This window comes from Mustela lutreola, chromosome 4, assembly GCF_030435805.1.
Source record: "Mustela lutreola isolate mMusLut2 chromosome 4, mMusLut2.pri, whole genome shotgun sequence".
Taxonomy (NCBI): domain Eukaryota; kingdom Metazoa; phylum Chordata; class Mammalia; order Carnivora; family Mustelidae; genus Mustela; species Mustela lutreola.
In genome coordinates, this window is record NC_081293.1 from 161046957 (window position 1) to 161062706 (window position 15750).

At 43.5% G+C, this 15750-nt stretch overlaps 1 protein-coding gene across 1 annotated transcript in view; it reads left to right on the top strand.

Annotated features, from left to right (window-relative positions):
* The window catches only part of EEPD1 (endonuclease/exonuclease/phosphatase family domain containing 1), a 108987-nt gene extending 107132 nt beyond the window's left edge, over positions 1 to 1855 (top strand). The window contains exon 8 of the mRNA XM_059171553.1: positions 1146 to 1855. Coding sequence (XP_059027536.1) covers positions 1146 to 1345 — 200 coding nt within the window. The 3' untranslated portion in view covers positions 1346 to 1855. The remainder of the gene's footprint in view (positions 1 to 1145) is intronic.
* The last annotated feature ends 13895 nt before the right edge of the window (positions 1856 to 15750 follow it).

Genomic DNA, 15750 nt, shown 5'->3' on the forward strand with positions numbered 1-15750 from the left:
TATCGGTGCCCCAACGAGCTGCCGTTGAGGACAAGCGGAGACGTCTCAGAGCATTGTGGTAGGATGCTGGACCTGGACCTCATGAGGACTGGGGTGTGGTGGGTAATCTCAGCGCAGCAAAGCAGCCCCAGGAACCCCCAAACCAGTAGCCTGCTGAGCTGACTGTGGGCCAGCAAATATTAGTCAGAAACAGGGCAGTGACAGGCAGTGTCTTTTGATGAACAGCAGGAACTGTGGTTCTCCATCCTGCCTGGCCGCTTTGCTAAGTCCCAGCACGTTATCCATATTCTACTTCAGTGAGACATTTAAAATCTGTGAAAGCGCCCGTTCTGGAGTTGGCCTGGGAGCACCTCGTGGGCAGCCAGCACTGAGCTCCTCAGCAGAATTTCCAGTCCAGGCTGCGTCACCAGCTTCTTGCACCTCTCTCTGGGTGCTGGTTTCCGTTGGACTGTGTTGGGGGCGGGTCTGCAGGTAAAGGAATGGGTCTCAGGAGGATTGGCTATCATCCAACTCTGTGAGACACGGTTTGTGGAAAGGCGCTGCTCGCCAAAGGCTGGCCCCAGGCTGCCTCAGGATGCCCAGGATGCCAGAAGGGCATGCTCTCATCAAAAGAGAACACAGGGCCAGAAGGAAATTAGAAATGATTTCATCGGTCTCCTTGCTGCGAAATTCTAGAAACTCAGGTGCGGGGAGGAGTGAAAGAACTGAATAGGCAATTTGTAGGACTTCTTTGGAAAAAATGTCACTGTGTACATGAGAAGACACTCAAACATCACTCATCGTCAGGGAAATGCAAATCAAAACCGCGATGAGATATCATGTCTCTGAGAGACATTTGACCCTGCGTCAGAAATTTATTCTTGTTGCTCAGATTAGAAGAGGTGTATGGTGAGGAGGAGGTCAACCATAGGCCGATGGGTATGGCAGTGAGTGGGAGGCCAGCCTCCGGGGGACTTCGGTGCCTACACAGTAAGCCCTCGCTTGTCCAGATCACATTGGCCGAAACCTGTTGTTTGCACCGGCAAGCTGAGAGGTATTGACAGGGCATCCTGGCTCCCAGCTGCAGCAGAGGTCTCCACCCGCCGGTCCGTGGCCCCAGCCAACCCCAGGCCTGATCCCGGGGTCTCTCTTCCCTCCCCCTCCAGGTCACTGGGCTGTAGTGAGAGAAGGCCTCACGAACCCTTGGATTCCCGATAACTGGTCCTGGGGCGGAGTGGCTTCTGAGCACTGCCCCGTGCTCGCTGAGTTCTATGCTGAAAAGGATTGGAACAAGAAGGAAGGCCCTCGGAACGGCAACGGGGTCACCTTGGAGCGAAGTGAAGCCAACGTTAAGCACGAGCGATGACGGCACCCAGACGTCTCTCCATCTCTGAGTCTGGAGGGCCCCAGGCAGGGGAATCCACCCTTCCAGGTGAAGACGCGGAGCCAGAACTGCGTCATGGTCTTGGGCCTGACAACACTAGCCCCTGGGCCTCGACCTGCCTGCCTTCTCTGTGGACGTTCTTGGACCTCTCATGGGGCAGATCCCATCAGAAGCACAGTGGGGGACCGAGGTGTCTTATAATCTGGGGCTGTCGTCTACTCCCACAGACGCAGGCCGGCCAGCCGCCGCCCCTGGGTGGCGGCGTGCACAGAACCGTGACAGGGCTGTTGGGGCTGGAGAGGGTGGTCTCAACCTGCTAGGCCGGGTCTGAGTTGTGCCAGAAGCGCTTGTCTCTGACTAATGACTGGTCCATGACGCTCTGGCTGCCGATTGTATAAAGCTTTTAACTGTGACTGAGCTGAGCACTCTTCTCAGATATTTTGAGTGGTGATTTTTAGTTTTGTTTTGAAAAAATAAACAGAGATGAACGTGCCTGGTTGCAGTGAGCGTCCAGGGGGTGGGCCCCCCCGCCTACGGGTGTTCTGTGCCCAGTTCTGGCACCTCTGTGAGGCTGTGGTCCAGGCAACGGCTCATTTACACCCCCTACTTTGCGGAGATGCCTCCCACACCCCTGTCAACCCCCTGAGTTTACTATAAAATCTTCCTATGACCTTCTCCCTCCCAGCCTGTTCTGTCTTCTGACCCCTGAGCGCCATTTGTGTCTCTGGCCGTTCAGTGTCGGTTCCCTGCACTGGGCAAGAATCCCAGAAGGATCCTATTTCCTCCCTCCCTCCCTCCCCACCCACTTCAATTTTCAGTCCGGTTCCTAGCCCAGAGCTGCCCTATGGTGATTCTGAGGACTGTCTGTTGATTCTAGATCCACAGGAAGCTAAGCCTGGGTGTAATGAGGGAGGCTTCATTTTTGTGGGGGTTGGGGAAAAGGGCAGGGAGATGAGCCCATGTTAACAGCCACAAGGTATCCCTTCCTTTGCTGGCATGGTTTTCCCTTAGGTCTCCTGTGAGACCAGATCATAACACCCATTTCCAAAGAAATCAAAGTGTAGAGCACTTAACCTCCTGCAGGTCGCATAACCGGTAAGTAGATGAGATTCAAACCCAGCCTGAGAGCCCGTGCCCACATTTCCAGTCTGTGCTTGCCAGCACCAATGCCGCGAAGGCAGCAACCCTGATAGCGAATGTGTGAGTACTGAGCCTAGATGTTGAGTTGTTCCAGGTCACCATGGAAGCCGAGGGTTTATTCCTCCCTCCACGCTGGAAAACCCGGTGTGGACCAGTACCCAGAAACTGTTGTCACCACACAGTGTGAACCCTGGGGCCGGGGCCAGATGCAGTGACAGACGCCTGTTTCCCCCAACGACCATCTTTTGGACCAGCCGGCTACAAGGAGCATCACTGATCGTGGGCTCAGGAAGGAAGTCCTCCAGGTACTCTGGGGGTGCCTGGGCTTTGGCTGGGCCTCTCCTGAGGGACCAACTCCAGTGGGGGAGGGAGGGTGAGTAGTGCCTCTCTCTTGGGCTCAGGCTGTGCCACTGGAGACATGAATGAGCCTGGACCAAAAGCACTCAAGTTAGAAGGAAAGATCATGGCAGGGAGGAAAGGGTGCTCCCCAGCAAAGCAGGCCATTTTTTGGTGCCTCATCTAAAGAGCAGACTTCACCAGCATTCACCAGCCAGCTGCCCCAAATCCTTTTGGCCAGATTGGCTTTTGCACCAAAACTACGGAAAGACAAGTCCTACGTGAAAGTAAAGGAAAAGAAAACCAATTAAATGGCCTTACTGAAGGTCACTCCGTGAGGCAGGGAGGGAGGGGGCGTGGAGTGGAAGGCCGCAGCCACATCTCAGACACAGAGTGCATCCTGGCTTTGGCTCCTAACATTCAAGCAGTTGCTTGGAGGCCTGTTTGCCGGGAGGGGGCACTGCCTGCAGTGGGACAGTCCTGTCTGCAGAGGGAGCTGCTGTTCTAGACACAGCCTTCTTGGTTTTTGCTTTAGGGGGGATGGTTTTGACTTGGGTTTTATTTTGCTTTTCTTTTTTTCTTTTTTTTTTCTTTTCTTTTTTTTCTTTTTTTTTTTTTTCCATCTTTAATTAATAGATGTTATTTTTAGGAATGGTTTTAGGTTGGTAGGGAACCAGAGCAGAAAGCACAGAGATCCCGCATTCGCGGTAGTTTTCCCTGTTGTGGCATTAGTGTGGTGTACTCGCTACCACTGAGGGACCAGGACTGATACCTTATTAACTGAAGTCCATAGTTTAAGGTTCACTCTTTGTACGTTCCATGGGTTTCAACAAACGTATAAAGACATATATCCCTTTTTCTCTGATCTAAAAATCCTCTGTGCTCTGCCTGTTCATTGCCCTGCCCTGGCAACCGCTGGTCCTTCTACTGTCTCCCTGGCTTTGCCTTTTCTAGAAGGCCATATAGTTGCAATCAGTCTGTAGCCTTTTTCAGTTGGCTTGTCTTAGCAACCTGCATGTACAGTTTCTCTGTGTCTCCTCATGGCCTGATAGCTCTTTTCTTGTTATTGCTGAACTTTATCTGCTCCCCACCCTTTGGACTCTTTCTAAATCCTCACTTTCTCCAGACTTCGCTCCCACCCCATCCCCAGCTCCGTCCTCAGATGGGACATTTCTCTCCCATTCTTCCTTTCCTTCCCTCTCCATTCTTTTCTTCCTTCCCTGCTTTCCAGGATTGTTCGAGAAGGGCCCTACTGCAAACCCGCTTTGTTGGAAAAGCCCAGTTGGAAAAGCCCTGATGCACAACAGGGCTTCTGGCAGGTGAGTTTGGGCAGGAGATGTGAAGGAATTACATGCTAGGGACACACAAAGTCCCAGGGGACAAGTAGAAGCTCTGCCATCTTTCCTGGGGTCCCTCTATCCTGGAGCACACAGGCAACCACAGCCCTTCCCCTTCTGCCCCAGTGGAACCTTCCTCTCATGACCATTGTCCCACAGAGGTGCTGTGATCAGAGAGCTCCCCTCCTCTCTCTGTGCAGGAGCCAGTCAGCAGGGCCCCGGGGACCATCTCTCCATTCTGCTGCACCAGCCCCATCCCTTACTGTCCCCAGACTTAGCGGCAGAGGGTGGGGGCAGACAGAAGCCCTTCTGTGCTACAAATAATTGGCTCCAGGCTAGGACTCCCTCACTACTGCTTGGAAGATGTCAAAAGAAGCAAAATGGGCATGGCCCTCAAGAGCAGGCTGCATTCTTCCAGAGCCAGAGGGATATCGTTTATTTCTTTGTGTTTCTTTAGATCTAAGGGTTGAGTTCTCCCCGGATGCTCCCATGCAGACACTGTCCCACCGGAGTGAGAACCCCGCCTGGCAGGAGTCCCCGCCGTCTGTGGGATTGGGAGGTGAGCGCCCATGGCGTCAGAGTGCCACGGGGTCTGCTGGCAAAGGAAAGGAATTCATGGCTTCAGCAGCACTCAGTAATCTTAAACTGGCTCTTGCTTGTAAATCATCCCTGCCCACACTTACTGGCTCCTTACTGTCCCAAGCACTTGACACGTGTAACTGCTTTATTCCTCAGAAGGGTTCAGTGAGGTTGGTTCTACTGTCCGTGCTCCTCCTGCCGATGAAGGAGCTGAGGGACTGAGAAGGGAAGACAGGAGGGGCTCTGGTTTCCCTGGGATAAGGAGGGCGCTTGGTCTGGGACCTGTCAAGCCGACACAGAGGGCTGCGGAAAATAAGTGGCCTTGACAAAGGCAAGTGGGACTAACGCCAAAGGGACAGGCCGGGGAGATTTTGCCGGGTCTTCCAGCTTTCTGGAAACCACCTGGGAGGCTGAGTAGCCAAGGGTGACCTTGGAATTGGTCTTGCCCCAGCAGCACACAGACTAAGGAAAGCAGGTGGGGGAGCCCCAGGGGTGGCCAGGTCCCGCCACCACTGCAGGCCAAGGGTGCAGGTGCAGGACAAGCTTTGAAGGCTGCGGGGTGGTCTGGGGCATCCTGGGACTTCTGACTCTTGCCTCCTAGGGTGTCTCCAGCTCCTCCCTTTTTCTCTGATGGGTGCCCATGGCCCGGTTGGGTTTGGTAACATGGACAGTTCAGGTCCATTAGAGCAGTGAAGTTCAAAGGTCTGAAAGAGAGCATCAGGAAAAAGGGCTTTGTCTCCAGAGCACCATGTCCTTGGGTGGCAGTTGTTCCCAGTGGCTGGGGAAGGAGGGACAAGAGGGAGAGAGACAAAACCTCCGAAAGGCCTTTCGGGTCTGCTTGTGCCTTCCCAAGTCTGGGGTCAAACCACATGAGGCAGGTTTCCCTTGGTGCTTGTGGTTGTGGGGTGTTTAACAGTTAGTCTGCTCAGTGGGCTGGGCTCCAGTCAATGGGCAGTGTTGGGTGAGGGACATGCCTAGGCGCCCTGTTGACCTCCATTATGGTGAGTCATTTAAGTGTATGGGGGGGGGGGTGCGAGCAGCAAGGACTCAGGTTTTACTGTGATGAGTGAGCACAATTGGCCGGCATTGTGTGATCACATAGAAGCCACGGCCTTGGACAGAGCCCGACTTTGCAGCTGGAAGAAGGTGTCTGGCCCCTGGGCCCAGGCCCACTGTGTTTCCTGTGGCAGTTTCTTCCTTCTGGGCTCTGAGAAGCTGAGGTGGTGGTTTTAAACAGAGATCCCAGAGACAGTTTCCTCTGGAAGGAAGTGCCAACAAGATACTGTCCCTGTTCACTGCTTTAAGGAATCCTGTGAATTTTCCTGGCTAGAAAAATCCACCTTACTCCCCCAATGCTAACTCTAAAACCCAAGGCTAGTGAGTGAGGAAATGCCAGGATGAAGCCAGCTATATCACAGATTTGCTGGGAGCTAGCAGCTACACTGAACTGCATTTCCCAGGCCTTTCCTTTCCTTTTTGTTCTAAAGTGTTCTGACTGTGTTGTGGAACAAGGAGAATCACTTTCTGGGGCAGTGGGACTCCCACTCTGGCACATGGAAGGATCACCCAGGAGCTTTCTGGCAAGCAGTTTCCTTAGCCCTAACGCAGGGAGTCAGAGAATGGAGTGCTGATCGGTCTGGCCTGTGGCCCAGCAGAATCAATGAAGGTGCCCTGAGTCTCACCCTTTGAGAAACACGAGTGTTGGCGGCAGGGCGGGGGGATCTTTAAGTGCCTAGAAATGTGCCTGAGCCTCCTCTACATAATACTAAAGATAGGACATCAAGAAGAAATGTTGATTAGGGTAGTTGATTAGGATTTCAGTGTGGCTTTTAATGACTAGGTAAGAGATTCCTTCAGTGGGGACAGTAACTGTGACAAGTCTCCGTAGGAGATCCGCGGGAGCTGAGCAAGTGAAGGCTCAGAGCTGACAGGTGGCAGAAGCATTGTTACTGTGACTGTTGGATTAAGTGTCTGAGCCCTGGGCTTGCTGATGTCGCCAGGGCCTTTTCACGACTTTAATTACTGAACACAAGACCAGGTTTCAAAGACCAATGCCGAGTAAATCCTTACTATTTGGTTAACAGCTGGAGCTCTGGGAATTTGTGGAACTTTCCTCCAGAATTTTTCTGAACATCGTTCATCACTTATTCAATTTTAAATTACCGGAGAACTTTTTAGTAGTTTGATCTTCTCACGTTTACCACACGGGGGTCTCATGGGCCTGCATGCAGACTGAGTAGTTTCAGTGCTGAGGCCAACTAGGCTCAGTGAATATATGGGAGCATCAGACCCAAGAGTCTTCGCAGGCAGCTTCCAGACAGACCCTGGAGGCAAGGGCCCCAGTTCCCATCCTCAGTGTAACATACAGTACGTTCATGTTCTCAAAGCCTAGGCTTTCCCTGACAAATCTAAATCTAGTCATTTATCTAACCCCTAAACGCCTCGGTGCTTGGGAATCCCAGTTTATAGGTATGTTACCTGGGGGTATGGGTCATGAAGGAGAAGGCTTCTGTGTGCTTTCCAGTGTTTCATCTAAAGACAGTCCAAAAGCTTATAGGGTTTGAAGGTGCATTGTTTCCAGGTACCTGGGGTGTGGGACAGAAGACCTAGAGTCGCCCTAGAGGTGTGGTACATTAAAGCACTGTGGGTCTTGAGGTCAGAAGTTGTGAATTCCCTAGCCTTGCCTGTGATCCAGAAACAGTGGGGACCTCAGTCTGTGAGCCATGGTTAGCTGTCAAGCTGAGAAATCTCTTTGGCCAGAGGATCTGATGTCTTTCCTCAGTATCTCCTCTTATTTCCCTAAAAGCAAAACACTGGTTGTACTGAGTAGTGTCTTAGGTATTTGTATTTGGAGGCTGTGGTAGGATAAAAGAGCATCTAAATTTCAAATTGTTCTCATCTCACAGATTTGCTTGTTTCAAACACAATGAAATGTTATTGAAGATATCTCTCAAGACTGTAAATAGTATTTAACATACTTTAGCATATAATACACTTCCTGTGCTTATACGCAGAGTACGTATATTGGTTTTTAGCCTAACTCAAGGAATTTTTATGGCAAACTCGTTAATGAGATTAAAATTGAACACAAGAGGACACCTGATTTTGGAATGGGACTGCAGACTTCAGTAAGTCCTTCTCCTGAGCTCTTGAAAGGGTTATACATATCTTTCCTAGAAGAATTATGATGGCTTAAAGTCAAAGTGTAGTTCTGGGTTTAGCTGTAAGGATTAACCAGCAAGATTAGTCTAATCTAGACAGCCTGTAGCCTGAAATAAAATAGGGAAAGGGAAGAGCCAGAAGAGAAGGGGAAAGAAGAGCTCGTGGTCCCTCTAGTGGGTAGTTGTGGAGTGGCACTCAAATTCCCTCGAGCTCAAATAACTCCCTCTAGAGTTAGGTCTTCCTAGATCCAGGAAGGCCCATTGACCTGTAAGATCCAAGATACTTAATTTCCTGGGAGAAACACAGTCATTAACCAGGGGAGTACAGTAAATATGATAGAGGTTATTTTTAAAGGGCAAAAGAAACAAATAATCTGATTTATCTAAATTTGAGTTATTTACACCCGAGGTAATCATGTATTTGCTGCTCTTGAGAACTTTGACATAAATGGTGTTTGGGACTTTTTCAGGTTTATCTAATTCCCATATTGGAAAAAATAATCTCCAGCATTCCACAATCTCTTGAAATTATCATCCACTGAAATGCCACTTATTTTTTTAAAAGAACAAACCCTCATAACTTTATTTAGAGAGTTCATATCTTAGAATAATCTGATATATATTAAATGGAAAAATCAAAAATACAGAAAAATATGTGTAGTAACCTGTACTAAAAAGAAAGAGTAGTTTTGCATATTTGATTGTAAATGCATAAATATGTCTGGGACCCAGTACACAACACAAATAGTGTAGTTGGTTTTCTTGTTTTTCCAAGCTTCATTGAGCTATGATTCACAGAGAACATTATGGAGTATAATGCGATGACTTTCTCTTAAAGACTTTATTTATTTATTTAAGTTATCTATCTATTTATCTATTTATTTATTATTTAACAGGGAGAGACTCAGTGAGAGAGGGAACACACACAGAGGGAGTGGGAGAGGGAGTGTGGGAGAAGCAGGCTTCCCGCCAAGCAGGGAGCCTGATGCGGGGCTCGATCCCAGGACCCTGGGATCATGACCTGAGCCTAAGGCAGATGCTTAACTGACTGAGCCACACAGGCACCCTTAATGTGACTACTTAATATGTTTATGTACTATGAAATGATTACTACAGTAGTATTAGTTAACACCTCTAGTTAACCTCTAGTTAACACCTCTACAACCTCACATAATTACCATTTCTTTTCTGTGGTGAGAACATTTAAGATCTTAACGTTAAGATTTAATGTTAAGATCTTAACATTTAAGGTGTCTCTTGACACCTTTCAGGTATATAATACAATATTGATAACTGTAGTCACTGTGCTGTACATTAAATCTTTCAGAATCAACTGGAAGTTTGTATCCTTTGACTAACATCTCCCCAGCAACATCCCCTGGTAACCACTATTCTACTCTTTCCATGAGTTTAGCTTTTTTAGATCCCACATATAAGTGATAATCGTACAGTAATCGTCTTTCTCTGATATATTTCACTTAGCATAATGCCTTCAAGCCCATCCATGTTGTTGCAAATGGATTTTCTTCTTTCTTGTGGCTGATTAATATTCCAGTGTGTGTATACGCGCATGTGCACATCTTCTTTCTACATTCACCTTTGGACAGACACTTAGATTATTTCCCTATCTTGACTATTGTGAATAATGCTGCAGGGAACATTGGAATGCAGATATATATTCAATACCCTATTTTTATTTCCTTTGATTATATATCCAGAAGTGGGATTACTGGCTCCTATAATAGTTCTATTTTTTTTTTTTTTTTTGAGGAACCTCCCTTCTGTTTTCCATACTTGTTTTACTGATTTATATTTTCACCAACAGTGCACAAGTCCCTTTTCTCCATATCTCTGCCAGTATCCCTTGTCTTTTTAATGATAACTATTCTAACAGGTGTGAGGTGATAGCTCACTGTGGTTTTGATTTGCATTTCCCTGATGATTAGTGTTTTTGAATGTCTTTTCACATACACGTTGGCAATTTGTATGTATTCTTTGGGAAAAATGTTCAGTTCCTTTGCTCATTTTATTTATTTATTTTTAAAGATTTTATTTATTTATTTTACAGACAGAGATCACAAATGGGCAGAGAGGCAGGCAGAGAGAAAGAGGAGGAAGCAGGCTCCCTGCCAAGCAGAGAGCCCGATACGGGGTTCGATCCCAGGACCCTGAGACCATGACCTGAGCCAAAGGCAGAGACTTTAACCCACTGAGCCACCCAGGTGCCCCTCTTTTGCTCATTTTAATATCAGATTTTATTTTTTGCTCTTGAGTTGCACGAGTTCCCTATATTTTGGATATTAACTCCTTATCAGATAGATGATTTGCAAATATTTTCTCTCATTCCAAAACTAGTATTTTCATTCTGTTGTTCCTTTTGTTGTGCAGAGCTTTTCAGTTTGATGTAGACCCACTTATTTATTTTGCTCTTGTCAGTTCTACTTTTGATTTCACAACTTAAAAGAAAAAAAAATGTTGCCAAGGCCAGTGTCAAAGAGCATTTCCCCTGTGATCTCTTTTAGGATTTTTATGGTTTCAAGTCTTATGTTTAAGTGTTTAATCCATTTTGAGTTAATCTTTGTGCATGATCTAGGACATCCAATTTCATTCTTCTGCATATGGATATCCAGTCTTCCCAACACTATTAATTGAAGAGACTGTCCTCCCATTGAGTATTCTGGGCCTTCCATTCTGTTCTGTTGGTCTGTGTGTCTATTTTTATGCCTGTAGGATACTGTTTTGATTACTATTGCTTTATAGTATAGTTTGAAATCAGGAAGTTTGATGCCTCTGGGGTTTTTTTTAAGATTGCTTTGCTGATTATTCAGGGTCTTTTGTTGTTCTATATCAATTTTAATATTTTTTTCTATTTTTGTGGGAAAAAAAATTCACTGTGTCCTAGGCGTTTCACACTGGAATTTTGATAGGGCTTGCATTGCATCTACACATGGCTTTGGGTAGTATGGACATTTTGAAAATATAAATTGTTCTGATCCATAAACACGAGTTATTGTTCCATTTATTTGTGTCTTCTTCCCTTTCTTTCATGAAAGTCTTATAGTTTTAAATGATAGAACTCCTTGGTTAATCTATTAAGTATTTTATCATTTTTGATATTGTAAATGGGATTTTCTTTTTCAGATATTTCGTTGTTTAGAGACACAACTGATTTCAGTATTTAGATTTTGTATCTTGTAACTTTATTGAATATGTTAATTAGTCTATGTTGGTGGAGAAAATCTTTAGGATTTCCAATGTATGAGATCATATCTGGAAATATAGAAAATTTTACTTCTTTATTTCCAGTTGGGATGCCTTATTTATGTGCTCTTGCCTGATTGCTCTGGCTAGGACTTCTAGTAACATGTTGAATGGGAGTCATGAGACTGGGCATCCTTGTCTTGTTCCTGATCTGATAGGGTAAGTTTTTAACCTTTTACCATTTGAATATGATGTTGGCTTTGGGCTTGTCATGTGTGGTCTTTATAATGTTCATTCCTTCTATACCCAATACTTTTATTTTATTTTATTTTATTTATTTTCAGCATAACAGAATTCATTGTTTTTGCACCACACCCAGTGCTCCATGCAATACGTGCCCTCCATAATACCCACCACCTGGCTCCCCCAACTTCCCACCCCCTGCCCCTTCAGAACCCTCAGATTGTTTTCCAGAGTCCATAGTCTCTCATGGTTCATCTCCCCTTCCAATTTCCCTCAACTTTCTTCTCCTCTCCATCTCCCTACATCCTCCATGTTATTTGTTATGCTCCACAAATAAGTGAAACCATATGATAATTGACCATATGATATTTCACTCAGCATAATCTCTTCCGGTCCTGTCTATGTTGATACAAAAGTTACCCAATACTTTTAGAGTTTTTAATCATGAAGTGATGTTGAAATTTGTCAAATGCTTTTTCTGCATTTATTGAGATGATCAGATTATTTTTATCTTGTATTCTGTTAATGTAGTTTATTACAGTTTTGATTTGTGTATGTTGAACCATCCTTGTTTCCCAGGAATACATCCCACTTTATCATGATGTATGATCCTTTTAATGTCCTGTTGAATTTTGTTGAGAATTTTTGCATCTGTATTCATCAGGGAGATTGGCCTGTAGTTTTGTTCTTCAACTATCCTTCGGCTTTTGATAGCAGAGTAATTCTCACAGAATGAGTTTAGGAGTGTTCTTTTAGATTTATTGGAAAAGTTTGAGAAGGAATGGCATCAATTCTTCTCTAAAGGTTTGGTAGAATTCACCAGGAACATGATGTGATCTTGAATTTTTCTTTTTTAGATTTTTGATTACTCATTCAGTGTCCTTACTTATTACTGATCTATGTTCAGATTTTCCATTTCTTCCTTATTCAGTCTTGGTAAGGTTGTACCTGTATCTTTCTAAGAATTTATCCATTTCTTCTGAATTATCCAATCTGATGGTATATTAATTGTTCATAGTAATCTCCTATAATCCTTTGTGTTTCTGTGGTATCAATCACAATGCCTTTCATATCTGATTTCATTTGACTCTTTTGTTCTTAGTGTAACTAAAAGTTAGCCTATTTTGTTTATCTTTTCAAAAAAACAACTCTCGGTTTTGTTGAATTTTTTTTTCTATTGCTTTTCTGGTCTTCATTTTTCCTCTGATCTTTGTTATTTCTTTCCTTCTGTTAACTTTGGGCTTATTCTTTTTTTCTAGTCTCTTGAGGTGTAAAGTTACGTTGTTCAAGATTTTTTCAAATTAGTGTTAGCGTTTATCATTATACGCATCTCTCCTGGAACTGCTTTTGCTGGATCCCATAAGTTTTGATACATTATATTGCCATTTTCGTTTTTTTCAAAGATTTTTTTTTTTTAATTTTCCTTTGATTTCTTCTTTGACCCATTGGTCGTTCAGGAGCACGTTGTTTAATTTCCATATGTTTGTGGATTTTCCAGTTTTCTTTCTGTTACTAATTTCTAGTTTCATATCATTTTGGTCAGGAAAGATACTTGGTATGATTTCAGTCTTCTTAACTTTGCTAAGACCTGTTTTGTCACTGATTAAATGATCCATCCTGAGGAATGTTCTGTGTGCACTTGAGAAGAATGTGCGTTCTGTTGCCATTGGGTGGAGTGTTCTGTATTTATCTGTTGGACCATTTCTGTCTAAAGTGTAGTTCAAGTACAGCATTTCCTTATTGAAAATAATACATTATGTTAATAAAATTTTTTTAAATTTAAAAAAGATACAAGAAAAGTGGAATATTGAAGCTCCCCTACTGTTACTGTATTGTTGTCTATTTTCTCTATTCATGTGTATTTACCTAATATGTTTAGGTTCTTCAGTGTTGGGTACTTGTGTTATGACTGTTAGATCCTTTTGAACTGACCCCTTTATAATTGTATGATGATCTTCTTTGTCTCATTACCCTTTTGGGCTTAAAGTCTATTTTGTCTGATACTAGTTACCCCTGTTCTTTTTTGGTTTATACTTGCATTGGGTATCTTTTTCCTTACCTTCACTTTGGGCCTATGTCTGTCCTTAAAGCTGAGTGAATCTCTTGTAGGCAGCCTTTAGTTAGATCTTGTGCTTTAAGTCTATCCTGGCATCTGTGCCTTTTGTTAGGTAAGAATTTATTGATGCTATCTTAATGTTTTCTAGCTATTTTGTATTTTCCTTGTTTCTTATTTCCTCTCTTGCTTCCTTCATTTGTAAATTCATGATTTTCCATAATGGGTATGCATTGATTCATTTCTCTATCCTTTGTAAATCTTCTGTAGGTTTTTACTTTGTGGTTACAATAAGGTTTACATAAAACATAGATAAAACAGTCTGTTTATGCTGGTAACCACTTAACTTTAATTACATACAAAAGCTTGATCCTTTTATGCCTCCCATTTTTGCATTTTGGTGGCCTAATTTACCTCTTTTTATACTATGTATCCATTAACAAGTTATTGTAATTATAGTTACTTTTAATACTTTTATAGTTACTTTTAATACTCTTGTCCTTTAACCTTTATACTAGCCTTATTAATATACAACCATATCACAATAGGGGTATTCTGAATGTGATTATGTCTTACTTTTACTAGTGTGCTACTAATTTTATTTTAACTCAAACTCCTTTCAATTTACAGATTTGAAAAAAATTTTTTTTTAGGTCTTCAAGTAGACTATAATTTTAATTCATTAAGCAAGACTGACAAAAACAACTGCATAGCAGGATGCCTGGGTGGGTCAGTTAATTGTCTGCCTTCCAACTCAGATCATGATCCCAAAGCCCTGGGATTAGTCCCACTGAGAAGGAAGCTTCTCCCTCTGCCTGCCTCTCTCTCTTCCTGATAAATAAAATCTTTTTGAAAAAGAGAGAAAAACTGCATAACAAAGTGCGAGGGACATCCATTACAAGGGAATAAAGCATTTTAGAGAAGGAGGTGTCAGGAGGGGATAATTAGAAGATGTGGAGTGGTAAGAGTGCTCTAGAAGAGGGGTGAGGTGCCTTAAGGATGGATGGAAACCTGATTTAGAAATGAACAAAGGCAGAAACATGAAATACAAAATGCTGCTGTTTACAATTCATCCATATTTGTGATACAACAGGATTCCAGTGATTTGGGAGTAGACTAAACATCCAGTGAGAATCACAGAATACACCTTAGTGGTGTAAAATCATGACAGACTCAATCTGTGACTATTGTGGCACTACATTGTCAACACCAAACAACTACCCAATGAAAATGTAAGTTGACATCAACTCTGCTACTGAAATTTTATTGAGTCAGACTTTTCAAAATCAGTTTCTCGAATCCACCAGAATAAGTAAGTTTCTTATGACAGGAATCGTTGCCGAAGTTGCATAACTGTACCAAGTAGGATACTTGGTATAAACAGATGACTAAGTCCCACTGGGTTCAAAGGAAATATCTCAGTTTGATTTCTAAATTAGTTTTCTTGAAGCACAGCTTTCATTTTCTCATTTCCTTGGTTCAAAAAACAAGGGATCCCTCTTAAATCTAAAAAAAGTTATTGAACTTGACCTTCGAAAGTCCTTTCCCACTTTTTAAAAATTTAATTTCAGTATATTTAACATGCTATGGTATATTAGTTTCTGGTGCACAATATAGTGATTCAACAATTCTATATATTACTCAGTGCTCTTGTGATAAGTGTACTCTTAATCCCCTTCATATTTCCCTCATCTCCCTGCTCCCAACTCTCCTCTGGTAACCATCAGCTTGTTCTCCATATTTTTTTTGGTTTGTCTCGTTTTTTCTTTGTTTCTTAAATTCCACATATGAGTGAAATTCTATTGCATTTGTCTCTCTGACTGATTTCAGTTAGCATTTTACTCTTTAGATCCTTCTATGTTGCTGCAAATGGCAAGATTGCATTTTTTTAAAAGATTTTATTTATTTGACAGAGAGAGACACAACAAGAGCGGGAACAGAAACAGAGGGAGTGGGAGAGGGAGGAGCAGATCTCCCGCTGAGCAGGGAGCCGGATGAGGAGCTCGATACCAGGACCCCGGGATCATGACCCAAGCCCAAGGCAGACGCTTAACGACTGAGCCACCCAGGTGCTCCAAGATTGCATTTTTTATGATTGAATAATACTCCATAGTTTATGTTTACCATATCTACTTTATCCATTCACCTATCATGGGACACTTGGGTTGCTTCCATATTTGGCTATTGATAGTATGCATTTATTGCCAGTTTGTTATTTGTTTTATGGCTGTTTTTGTAGTTCTTTTGTTCCTTTCTTCTCTTGCTCTCTTCTTCAGTTTGCTGGCTTTCTTTAGTGATATACTTGGAATCTTCCCTTTTTATTGTTTGCATATCTGT